Source organism: Porites lutea, chromosome 12, assembly GCF_958299795.1.
Source record: "Porites lutea chromosome 12, jaPorLute2.1, whole genome shotgun sequence".
Taxonomy (NCBI): domain Eukaryota; kingdom Metazoa; phylum Cnidaria; class Anthozoa; order Scleractinia; family Poritidae; genus Porites; species Porites lutea.
Genome location: NC_133212.1, coordinates 1,078,790 through 1,092,536, shown reverse-complemented (window position 1 = coordinate 1,092,536; position 13,747 = coordinate 1,078,790). Strand labels below are relative to the sequence as shown.

At 37.6% G+C, this 13,747-nt stretch overlaps 1 protein-coding gene across 1 annotated transcript in view; it reads left to right on the top strand.

The window, feature by feature from the left end:
• Nucleotides 1-10,376, top strand: part of LOC140953937 (transient receptor potential cation channel subfamily A member 1-like) — a 32,125-nt gene extending 21,749 nt beyond the window's left edge. The window contains exons 25-29 of the mRNA XM_073403317.1: nucleotides 376-549; nucleotides 8,417-8,485; nucleotides 9,055-9,165; nucleotides 9,426-9,535; nucleotides 10,071-10,376. Coding sequence (XP_073259418.1) covers nucleotides 376-549; nucleotides 8,417-8,485; nucleotides 9,055-9,165; nucleotides 9,426-9,535; nucleotides 10,071-10,203 — 597 coding nt within the window. The 3' untranslated portion in view covers nucleotides 10,204-10,376. The remainder of the gene's footprint in view (nucleotides 1-375; nucleotides 550-8,416; nucleotides 8,486-9,054; nucleotides 9,166-9,425; nucleotides 9,536-10,070) is intronic.
• Nucleotides 10,377-13,747: the final 3,371 nt, after the last annotated feature.

Genomic DNA, 13,747 nt, shown 5'->3' with positions numbered 1-13,747 from the left:
GATTTTCAAAAAAGTTATTTTTAGACCAAATAAATGCTTGAAATTAATCGGAAGTTGATTTCCGGAGTGGTCCACAAACTTTTATTCAGTCTTGTCAAAAGAATTCAACAGCCACCATTACAATATTCTGCATTTTTTGCTTTGAGGCAGTCGTGCGTGGTTTTGAAGACGTTTCAAACAATCTATTAAAATATGCGGACTTCTCAGGAAATAGACTTTCGTTTAATTACAACCTCTAGAAAAAACTTAAGTACAATTCACATCTCCCGGCCAACGCCCTAAGATTCCCTCTCTGTGCCAATCAAAACGCGCGAAAATGCTATCTACTGATTTAGTAAATTTTAATATTGCTAATCGCCTTTTTTTCTTTCACAGGAATTCCACACATTTGAATTTGCTTTAATGAAGACATTTGCAATGACCTTGGGTGAACTGGATTATGAAAATGATTTTATTATAAAAAAATCGATGCGGCATTACTCAGAAGCTGTCAATGTAGTCTTTGTAATGTTCTGTCTCGCAATGCCTATTATCCTCATGAATATGTTGGTATGCTATTTTCTTGTTTATAATACAGTCATCAAATTATTTTTTGCTGGATTGCGAGCAGTCTCCTATTTCTCTTTTGAGTCATAATACATCAAGAGCACGCGTGAGGGGCGACCGGAGAAGCCGCGATTCGCTTGGGACCAGGGTCCGTAGTGGATGGGGGAGGGGGGGGGGTTCGCCAAGTGGTCTTCGCTCCCCGATATTTTTTCGCCCTTTTTCCCCACTGCGAAACCTGGTGTCCTACTGGTCCCAGGCTGAGCCGTGAGAAAAAAAAGCAGAAGTACCCTTGTCTCTCCTCCTTTTTATCATCAATTTACATAATTTTACTTTTTCGCTCGCCGCCCGTTGGTCTGAGGAAAGAAAGACGACTGCTTGCGGTCTTGCTTTTTGCAGCAGTAAAAATGGAAACTTCCATTTAAAAATGGAACTGGAGAGTAAGACCTTTTTCCTCGGGATATTTCACTGATAATCCAATCAGAATGATCCATTGTAAGTGCTATTAAGGGTGTGAGATCATCCCGCATCTAAACCAATCAAATGGGGATAAAGATACGTGATATTTTGAAATGTTGGGATATCTCGCGTATGAGCCAATCAGTGAGTCTCTTATCATACCGGTAACTTCACACCATTTCCGATCTCAAAATAAATAAAAGATAAGACATCTGCTATCAGGTTAAAAGGTCATTTACACAATGAAGATAGAGATATACATGTACTGTTTCCGTTCTCATAAACTTAACACAAAATCCGTCAGTTTGTTTATGTGAGAGGGGTTTTTGTGGTTTGTCGGCCGACTGATGTTCTCACAGGCGCTAGGATACGAAGCCAGAAGATGTGAGAGAATTTTTGGACCCAAAAAAATCAAAAATTGACTCGCTATTATTTCAACAGTATGTGCAAAAAAAAAACTATCCCTAATCCGTCCACCATCGAGTATCCGTTGAACGACAGTCTTTTCTCAAGTTTCAATGGAACTTTGTTAATGAGGTGATGAATATATGAATGTTAGAAATAAAAGCACAGGAGATCACGACAGTGAAATACGCAATTTATGCTGTTGGGAAAAGAAAGCCTGCGTTACACAGATCTTTTTTTCCCATCTTGACTTTGACTCTTTTATTGCAGTCTCACTTTATTTTCTAGCAAACATGAGGGGTTCGAGTGCATTAATTTGAACAGCTTAAATTTCATTCATTGTACATCATCGCTATTTTAAAATTATAAGTAGCGGAATATTCCGCACATAAACGAATCAGAACCTCTTTTATTCCGGGGTGCTGGATAATTCCGCGTTCCAAATTCATGCATGCATGTACACTAGTAGCTTTTGAAATCGTGAGATAATGAATTTGAGGCAGAAATATCCTTTCTTTTCTGCAGCAAAGCAGAACATTCCTTTTGTTTGATTTCAAATCGAGATACATCGCGCTTATGATGTAAGCACATTTCCCAAAATAGTCACGGCATTTCTTTAATGTATGTGTTGATGCAGACTTAAACACGTAATAAGCACAAACTTGAATACCTTTGCCACTGTATACTGTACTTATCTCACCTTTTTTCTTCCAAAAGCGCTCAAAGAAAGCATTATGTTTCTGTGAGGGTTGAATCCAATAAATGATCCATATTGGCACGCGATTCGCAACTGTTAAGTTCATTCTTTCATTGCTTTTAACATTTTCACTAGAGATGTCAACTTTTATATGTGGATTTTTCATTTCCTCTCTGCAATTTTTATCGGGCAGAAATGGTCACCGTTGTAACACAAAACCTGTTAAAAACGTAAATAGAAAAACGCCAAAAACATACTAGAAAGATGAAACAGTCATCTAGAAATTTTTAGCCTTTCTTGACTTATCGAAACTTTTAGGTAATATTTGCTTCTTCAAACTAATGTTTTACAGAAAACAGTCGTTGTGTGCCCCTCAGATAACAGAGGGAAATAATTTCAGCATTTCTTTATGCCCATATATGGACATGTAATGTTAACCGCAAGTTACATAACAAATGTAGCAAAGGTTAAACGCGTGACTATTTACTGATAAAAGTATGAAATACAAATCCACGACAATACTGCAGAGGCAGTATCTATTTAATAGAAACCAAACGGAAAAGCAACGGCAAGAAAAATATCGCAGAGCAGCCAAAAATGATCCGCGTGTTGGCTTTGAGGTTTAGAGAAGCATTCATGCATCATCTGTGTTGTTCAAAAACATAAAAGAAAACTTTGAATTCTCGTGTCTTTGTTGAAAGCACCACTCCGGGAAGAGAGTATGTTAAGCAGGTAATCATTTTCCGAACACGTTAGGTTTTGCACTGTACATTAGCTCTATCTAGATTTTCACTGATGTTTACAGTATAAAATAAAGCAATACTAAGTAAAAGCACTTGGACTCATCAAAGCAGTTTCTGGTACCTGTTTGATATCACACGCATTCTGCAAACACTCTGAAGGAATTCATAAAACGGGAACCTGTGAAGTCACTAAAATGTTCCCGTCCTCGAATTTAGTAATTATATGTCTTATATGCATGTTAACCAAGCATTTCAAACGCCACAAACGCGTTTTCCCCGTTTAAAACGCTGTAAAGTCAAAGGCGTTTCAAAATGTTTGAAACGGGTTTGAAACTGTTTGACACCCGTTTATTTGCGTTTTAAACGCGGCATTTAAGGTGTTTATTCAAAATTACGTAAGCCCCCTTTTCCTATGAGGGCCTAATTTTTAATTCTCCTCCAAAGACTATTACTTTATCGCAAGAGCCATAATGGCTCCTGCTTATCGTAATAGTGTCGGCACCAAGGAGCACCCTCGGTTTAATACTGGAATTTTTATATTATAGCGCTTGGACCATGGTGTGCACGCGAGACTGGAGAGCCACAAAAGAATGAGCTAGAACTACGTCAGTTTGCGATAAAATTCCTTCTCTTGACTCACTTACTTTTCTCTCGTCGCAGATGGAGATGGGTTTCACGGATAGAAAAAACATGCCTATTATTTTAGTCTCTTTCACTTATTGGAAAAGAAAAGACGAAAAATGTTTCATATGATAAATGGGACTCAAATGACGCCCGGAGATACATGTACATGATATAGTAGATAAAATTGTAAAAAAAAACAATGACCGAAGTTTCCAGTTCAAGGCCACAATGTTCTGAAATTTGATCAACAGTCATCAAGGGTCAATTCACCTTATTGACATGACCGGAAGTCTTCACTTTTATCTCAACACGAACAAAAAAATTCTCTGACCTGGCTTTGACATGAAGCTGACCATGCAGTGCAAAACTTAACCTTTATACTCATAGTACAGGACGTAACATGTTGATAATTTCGATAGTCGATAAAAATCGATCGTTGTCGATAAAAGTCGATACTAATTAATCGACAAATATCGGAAATCGATAAAAGTCGATCCCAAAATTTCTTGTGATTATCGATTTTGATCGACTTTTGGTGTTAGAGTTCGATTTCAATCAACTTTCAGGGGCACCCAACGACAATTTTCGGAAAAATATCTGTTCGGAAGACGATTTGAGATCTAGTGTTTTCGGAACATTTGTTGTAAAATTACTTGCTTGCCTGCCTCTCCTAGGATTTTCGAACATCTAAAAAATGGTAAAATTGCCCATTTTCTTGACGGATTTTTACACTAAAAAGGTCACCTAGAATTTTCGGGAGCCTTTTTTCTGGCTGAAATTTTCGAACAGGTAAGTTGTGATCCCTATAATTTTCGGATCACTAGACTTTCAGCTAGGAAATAGGGGATAAAAATATGCCCATATTCACCGTTTAAATACTAAAACACGCTTAACAATGCTATGTTTAAGTGGTTTTGAACTATATTCTCGTTGGGTGCCCCTGAACTTTTATCGAAAAGAATCGAAAGATAAAAAACGATCATATGTAGAGCTATGTATGTTTCAATGTTTTATTTTGCACTGTAACTAGAGCTGAGTAGAGAGCTAAAACAAAGCGAATTTATTATTTTTAGTAGCCTCTGTTATCTTCCCAGTAAAAACTCCAATATGAAACAACTCACCGCACCTCATCACCGAAATTATTTAGATGTACTCCATTTGCTCCTCGTCATCCAAAGGGGAAAAGCAAAGCAGGGCCTGTACAAGCCTGGACAATACAGAAGAGGATCCAGCGAACTACAATAACCGGCAATAATTGAATAAAAGTTAACTACATCTGAGTACTTTGTCTGCATTTGTTCTTTATTTATCGTAGCATTTTCCCGCTATCTCAGGGCCCTTATAAGGTGTGTACCGGTGCTGACCAAAACAATCGCGGCGCAAGACCGGAAAAAATAAGCGACAGAAGCGATATTGAACGCGAGTGGTGCAAACGAAGGCGCATTTCTTCAGATTTCTTGAGGTAAACATTCGGTTGCGGATTGAAGAAGATAACATATGTTTTTTTCAGGTTTTCATGCAACTTTATTCAGCTTTATTGCCATTATCAGCGCCGTACAACTTTTTACACTCACGATGCTTATACAAAGTATCTTCGTTCACTTGACATGTTGATGTCGATAGAAATCGATAAAAGTCGATACAAATCGATAGCCAGCCCTGAGAACTTTGTGATTATCGACTTTTATCGACAAGTTAAACTAATCAATCGACAATTATCGACAATTATCGAGCGCTATCGACTTATCGACTAGCTTTCCGATGATCGATTTCGATCGACATGTTACGTCCTGCATATTACTAAGAGCTTGAGAAACGTCAGGGAAGAAAGAAATCGTCCTTAGAACGGCTACGAGTATGAGATTTGACTTAAAGTTTGTTCGAGTATAGTCACCCCGGAAAGCTTCATTGCACTTCTTTTTCACCAAAAAATTAGCATTGTTATCTTTACTGAAAGAGCTTAAAAAACCATCTCCCAGCCACACAACGATAGAACCTCTAACGCTTTAAACCTTGTTTCCGTTACCATTCCCTGCTAGCAGAGATCTCTCACGACGAGGCAAAAATGAGAGAAAGGTCTCTGCCTCGTTGTGAGAGGTTTTTGCTGCCAAAATGGCGCGAAAATCATTGGCAAGGTAATTGAGTGACCTTAATAGGCTACAAAAGTTGGTAGACAATGAAAATGGTAGCTGCGAGACTCTTGTACTGTTTACTCGTGTCGGATACAGAGTAAGATGGCCTAACGTTAACAATGGTTACTACTGCAAACGAAAACATCAAAAAAGGACGTGGGAGGCAACCAGTGTCGATGAAGTGCCGACCGCAAAGGTAGGAATGTTTTACGTTTGTGTTTTTGTCTTTTACCCCAGTGCAATAATTTGCTCACGTTGCTGATCAGGGTGACTCACAGCTAACTTGTATAATAATTTTGCCTCAATTGAGTCTCCTTTTGTCAGCTACTCACAACTAAGGTTTCCGGACAGGTCTCGTAAAATAGAACAATGACCTCAATTTTATAAATAGGAGTAAAAGGTGTTTGTTACAGGGTTAAAAAGTAAGCTTGAAAAGCAGGTCAATGCAATAACGAGGCTGAAAATCCACTAAAGGTTGTTAGAGCTGTAGCGAGGGCAAACCGAAACGCGAGGAGATGGGATTCTTCGTAAACCACAGTGCCGATGATTGAGACAGTTCCAAGGATAAACTCGTGCTTATTCGCTACCGCGCGGGATGATTCCGCTATTTTATGATTATTTATCATCACATGATGAATGAAATTAGATATTTTACTATTCGGCTCTCAATGAAACAGAAATGCATATGAGTACGCCGGACACACGCTTATCAATCTGTTTCGCTTTAGAAAAATATCGTTGAGTGGACAATAATCTCAATGAGGGGAATCGATAAATTCTATCACAAGCCTGAAGCATAACTGAATCACTTCAGTACATGTACTACGAGCAATCCTAGTCCGCCTGAATTTTTAACACTTTTAGCACATAATGGGTAGCGCTTCATTTTTGAAAGGAGGAATGTTTTCATTACCCGAAGTTTTCCAGTGTAATTTAGTCCCAGGCTTGCGATGTTTGCACTTTAGTTGACTTGTCCCTTGGACATTTTCATGTCGCGTCATGCATGAATTTGGAACGCGGGGTTATCCCGCACCCCAAAATAGAAAAGGTTCTGATTTGTCTATGTGCGGAATATTCCGCTACTTATAATTTTAAAATAGCGATGATGTATAATGATTGAAATTTGAGCTGCGAGCTAATGTACTCGAACCCCTCTTGTTTGCTAGAAAGTAAAGTGAGATTGCAACAAAACAGTCGAAGATAAGATGGAAAGAAAAAATCTGTGTTCCTTGACAACGGTAACGCACCAGGCTTTCTTTTCCCAACAGCATAAATTGCGTATTTGTAACTGTCATGATCTTCTGTGCTTTTATTTCTTCATCCCGCAATTTTAATGTATGATTGATTCATGTATTCATCATCTCAGTAACGAAGTTTTATTGAAACTGGAGAAAAAAACTGTCGTTTAACTGATACTCGACGGTGGCCGGATCAAGGATAGTTGTTTTTGCACTTATCTTGAAATATTAGCGAATCGATTTTTGATTTTTTTGCGTCCAAGAATTTTCTCACATCTTCTGGCTTCGTATCCTAGCACCTGTGAGAAAATCGGTCGGCCGACAAACCACAAAACCCCTCACATAAACAAACTGACGGATTTTGTGTTAAGTTTATGAGAACGGAAACAGTACAGCTCTATCTTCATTGTGTAAATGACCTTTTAACCTGATAGCAGATGTCTTATCTTTTATTTATTTTGAGATCGGAAATGGTGTGAAGTTACCGGTGTGATATGAGACTCACTGATTGGCTCATACGCGAGATATCCCAACATTCCAAAATATCACTTATCTTTGTCCCCATTTGATTGGTTTAGATGTGGGATGATCTCACACACTTAATAGCACTTACAATAGATCGTTCTGATTGGATTATCAGTGAAATATCCCGAGGAAAAAGGCCTTACTCTCCAGTTCCATTTTTTAAATGGAAGTTTCCATTTTTAAATGGAGAACTGTTCAGCTGAAATAAACGATGAGAGAGTTCCAAAAAACCTTTCTTTTCATGTGCATAAGTATAGGTAGTCGGCCCTTTTACTCGGGGATATCGGACTTGTTCAACTTAACGACGAAACCACAGTTTGTAAAACGGACATTCCCGAGTGAAAGGCCGATAAAATGTATATTTATCACATTTGGGAATGCTCTATAAAGAATTTTTTGTTTGATATGTCGGTAAAATAACTTGGGAAGTTTTCGAAAGAAAAAATATTTAATCTCTTATGAGTTACATTCCATTGTATTATCCAATGGAATAGCCCACGTTCCATATATCAAAATTCTAACATGACTCGAAGGCTTTCTGGTCACGTTTCTACATTTGGTTGGTTTTCTTTGTACTCAAGTCTCTTCTGGGAATTGCGAGACAATGGAGTCGTGAGAAATTTGCAATTTTGACCCTAAAGCCTCGGAGTCATGTTAGAAAACACGTTATAGCTTCTTACATTAATTGCTTCGGTTCGACATGAATCAATCTTGGGGAAGAAATGTACCGTGAAACAAAGTATTTATGGTCTTCTGGCGGTTTAATATTGTGGAGATAACTCAAGGAATGACGGTGGGGGAATGAACTTTTTGAAGAAAAGTGCAAATATAAGAAACGCAAGTTTAAGTTACGTCTTGTTGAAAGGATGGACGAAAATCGAAAGTGTCACATGTTTGTAAAATCATGATAGAATGAAACTATGTGTACAAGGTATTCATTTGGTGCTTACTCGTTCTTTTATTTTAAACTGGCCTATTTTTGAGGACAATGTTTAGGGGAAAATGGCTCTAGGAATGTATCATCCATTATTTTCTTGTTGTTATCAATAGGTTGGTTTGGCCGTTGGGGACATAGACAAGATTCAGCAGAAGTCAGTAATGGCTCGTTACGTCATGCAGGTATAATTATACATTTTACTGGTTTGTGACGTCATGGCGGCCATGTTGGTGGTCAATAAAAAAGGGTTTTCTCTCTGATGGGATGCGACGTTTCAGTCGAGGAGGTTAAAGGGGCTGTGTCACGGCAGTCCAGTTCATTTTGTTTAATTTTGCCAATTACTCGCCCTCAATCGCTATGAAACTTAAAGTAAGCAAAGAAATTACATTTAAATGACAAAATCAGAGATCCGTGACAAACAAATATGTCTCCTGAGCATTATTTTTGAAGTTGCAAGCAGCAGGGACCAACTTTGAAAAACTGTTAGGCTGAACAGTTTTCAAAAACCCTAATTTCAATCCGTTTCAATCTTCTTCAGTTTTGCCCATCCGTGGCATCTGTTGTTTCTGTTATGTTATTTTAACCTTCCTTTAAAGTTTTAAGCTGTTATTTTTATGTTTCTCTTAATTTTACGGGCATTTTAATTTGTAATTTCCTAATTTGGCTGAATTTCGTGACACAGCTCTTTTAACAGACGACGATAAATTGTCGTGTTATTTTTCTTGAGCTCTTTCATCTTATTTCATTTAAGGTTGAGTTGTTGCTGGAGATTGAAGAATCGCTACCTAAGTGGATTTTGAGACGTGTTCAGGTCGATAAACACGAAGAATTCCCAAACAGAAGTTCCAAACTACAGACAAAGGTCAGGAACTCCATTACAAAATTACCTTTTTTAAATTTTCGCTCCCTCGTTGCTTTAACACGCCGCCACCCGCAAAAAGCAAAATGCTAATCGATGGGACAGTAAAAAAAATCAACTTAGCAAACTCCTGTACACAGTGGTTAACAAGAGACAACGATTAATCAGGAGAGGGGCAAACATGAAATGTTTGTAATGGTGTGCTTTCTGATGCCAATATATATCATCAATTTGTTTGTTTATTGGTTCGGTTTTTCTTTTAGATCTACGAGAAATTCATTGGTTTTGGAAAAGCAGAAAGCATGGGAGACGATTGTGGCGTCCCTCCAGCATTAGCACAGATTATTGACAAAGTCTTGGAGCAGGATTCAAAGTACAGCTGAATTATTTTCTCTTTCGCATTAATGAAAATGGGCCCCGGTTCTAAAACAATGAATTGGTGGGCGTGTTGGTGTTCCAAACCGATCCTGTGGGAGTTGCACCTAATTATGTAAAAATGTTTTTTCTTTCCAATAAATTTGCGTCCCTGCTGGACACGTGCCTGAAAACGTTCTATACAGGATCGCCTCATGTAATGGAATCCAGGACAGTCTTGGATTCTGGATTCCACACAGTGGATTCCGGATTCCAGGTACTGGATTCCAGTCTTTGTCAGTGGAACTTGGATTCTGGATTCCAATCGTTAGTGGGATTTCGGATTCCTTGTATTGTATTCCGGATTCTAAAGCCCAGGATTCCAGATTCCACGTGTAAAATTTTCCCAGATTTCGGATTCCGAAAGCAAAAATTTTCCGGAATCCGGAATCCCTTACGCGGGGCGAACAGGAGGTGCTAGGTTTTCTCCAGCAGAGGAAGCAGGAAGTATCTGCGATATTCTAATTCGGTTTTATTTGTTGTGTCAAACACAGAATTGATGAGATTCACGAGATGCTGAAGGAGCAGTCTAAGGTAGTCAATGCAATTGGACAACGTGAGGGCGTGGGAGACGCTGGTGGCCCTGGAAACAGAAAAGGCATCTTTAACTGGTTCTCGAAGAAGTGAAAGGCGCCTTATGAGAATCCATACGTTTTGTGCTCGTTGTCAACCCAATTCAGAGACAGCTTTTTCAAACGTATATTTTCCTGTTAAGTCTGCTTAACCACTTGTTAGTTAACGAAAAATTAGAAAGGTTGAAAGGTCGGGGGTACAGTATATATGACGCAAAATTTGATAGATGTGCTCAATCTTGTGTTCCTGCTCAAATATGAAGGAAACAAGAGAATGAGTATTTCAAGCAATTCTAATGTAGATCAAAATTTGTGTTCACAATCCGATGTTTGTGCTCAAATATGAACACAACACGAGAAGTAGTGTTTCAAGCACTTTCGAAACACCTAGAGGCTGATCGAAAGTTGTATTTCAATCCCATATTTGCGCTCAAATATGAAGGCAACGAGAACTAATGTTTGAAACCATTTCTAAACCCTTTGAAGCGAGTTTAAATAGCAAGACAGCTTCAAAGGTGTTTCAGCATCTGACGCATGGAATACTATTCCAATTGTTTGATTAATCGATTAACTATCCGTCAATTAAAAAGGTGTATAAAGACAAGAGAGAAGAAAATAAAATATTGCTATGTAGAATTTGTTCCCGACCACGCTAATGCGTTTTCGTTCGAAAACACCTACATTTCGATGCGTTTAGGCGTTTCCTCCACACTACTACGTTGAGCGTTTTCATCAAAAAGGAATCAAGTTGAAAACGTTATTGACGGTGGATCAAAGCGCATACATGTCGTATTTTAGTTTGAACGGTCATTAAGGAAAACAATGACCAAAAACATCGCAGGCGCGTGTGTTGAAGCATGCGCATAGAGTTCACCTTACAACACAACGTGAAATTCTACCGTTTTCGAACGTTTTCGTGTGGACCGTCGGAAACGCATCAAAACGGTAGTGTGAACACGAATCGCCACAATTTTATAGCGATCAGACAAGGATAAAATCCCTTTTAAAGCGATTAAAAAAGATCGGTATGGCCTCTGAAAAACTATATCAAAACACCTTAACAGGGAAGGAAGTGTTCGCTCTGTTTACCACCTGTAAATTGCATCTCATTTAGGAGACGTTTTACTAGCTTTTTAACGTTTCACATATGTGAATAAAGCTTTGATGATAGGACGGTTTGCGCAGGTAGAATTGGGATAATTTTCAGTTCGTGAACAACAACAACAACAACAATGTATTTATTTAAAGAAATATAAAGTTTACAATACTTCATGTCCTGCAAATAGCTACAATGCTAATCTAGGCAGGACAAGACTTTAACTAAAGGCGTTTTTAAATTACATAAGAAAAAAGAAAAGAAGAAATACAAAAACATACAGAAAGAAACACCTTACATATAAATTCAAGTACAAGGGATTTTGTTATTTGAAAAACACTAAAATTACAACTGGAGGTATATACAACATATCAGGTTAACTTCACAAAATATTCTATTAAAAAATTAACATTCAAATAATTATCTTCATTACCTAGAACATTAAGGAGTAGTGATTTAATAATGACTGTGAACAGTGTACAAAGTATAGGCTGGATTGTTGGTGCTGAGTTTGCGTGCTGGCAGGAAATATACATGATAATGGATATATTCTATAGCTACAGTCATTATTGAAGTTGTAAGTAGCCGTATAAACCTGATAAATAACTGATAAAGAGTCAGTGGGAGAAATAGTTTAAATTAAACTTTCCTGACAGGTGTTCTCGCTAAAACAAACGGTATTTTAACCCATTTTAATAAAACCGTTTATAGTTATCACCGTGACGCTTATTGATTGCGGGAAATGCAGGTGACATAATTTGTTGATAGAAGACTGGGTTATCGCGCACTTTGTCGGCAAAAGGTACTTTAAGTACCGTCGCTGGGCCTAATGTACTTTAAATTGAAGTTACCGACTGATGGTTTCTTCGCTGTTATAACGACATGCGGGAAGATCACTGTTTGGAAATGAAAATATCAACTCAGGATTAGACAGACTGGCCACAATTTAAACGTAGCTTCAAGGCTTGACGGAAAAAAGTAAAAGAAATGTATATTCATCCTTTAACCTCTAGACGGTCTCTTTTGTTTTATTCGTTCAGGCGTTGGTTTTAACATATCGAAATTTGCCTTGGTCTACTGAACCAAAACATACAGTCATCGCTCTTTTAAGACGGAGACCTTTGGGAACCGGTCATTGGGGGTTTAGAGAGATTTCCACTTTCTTAAGAGATAATGATTACAAATTATATATACGTCCTGAAAAACGGCAGGGACCGAGTGCTGTAAGTATAGAGAGGTGTCTGCTCATGGACAGTCAACTGTGTCCAATGACCAAAATTAATATACTTTCAAATAATTTCTTGGCACCGCTCAAGCAACATTAATTAATTTATTTATATTTGATTCTGGTACTACTGGGTTAACATTAGATCGAGCTTGTTTAAACAGAGTCCTGCAAAAAAAAACAACAACAAACAAATAAACAACAACAACTTTATTGACTTTATCTTCGACATGAAGATGTCAGTACCAAAACAATAACAAATGAAAAAAGTAAAATAAAAGTTAAGTAGGAAAGAAAGGAACAATTGAATATTATCATAAAAGAAAAAATTACTTGGCTATGTACGGCTTATACGCTACTCGTATGGTAAGAAAGTTTAATTAGAGTTCGGATGCATAACAATTTAAAATATTTTCAATATAAGAGGCACTGAGATTTAAGATGTTTTGATCGCACATAGACATTATATATAAAAATAGTGCCTTGCAAGACATATTCGTAAAATTACCGTTTATCGAGTATAGACTCTCCAAGAAGATACCCCTTATATGAGAAAGTGAGGAGTGGGTACATTTCAACAAACAGTGGAATTCATCACCAATTTCGGATCAATTTCAAAGGGGGCAAAGCCTCTCAACTCTGGGTATCTTCTTGTAGCGCCCAGATTCAATAGGTAGCAAGTCACAAGAAATTCGCATTTTGGTTACTGCCACTCTTGTCTTAACGTTCTTTATTAAATCAAGATAAGATTCAAATCTGACTTCGTTTTTCACTTCACCATAAAGATATAATTTATTGTCAACTGAGGAGTCGAATTTATCCTTGGTCAGACTTTTCGACCAATAAACAGATAAATGGAAAGTCAATTCAGAAAGATAAAGATCACACCGATGAAACGCAACGAAACTTGGCACAAGAGAGCTTGAAGTTTCGTTTCGTTTTGAATGATGGAAGTCAGTAGCAAGTAAGTTCCTTATATAATGTTGGAAGTTAAGGATGTTCTAACACCTAATGATAATGTAATTTATTCAATGTTTTGATGAGAGCTTTGCTAACCCGAGGCAATCTGTTTGTTGCCATTGCTTATGATTTTGCCAAACAATGATGATTGTTAAACTCCAACAGCTTGGAACTGAAAGTAGATGAACTAACACTTTGTATCTTGACCTATATAATAATAATAATAAGAAGAAGAAGAAAAAAACAGGCAAAATGTAATTCTCATCAACATGTTATTGCCAAAATATCATAAAAGAGCTGACTGAAGATTCGAAACGT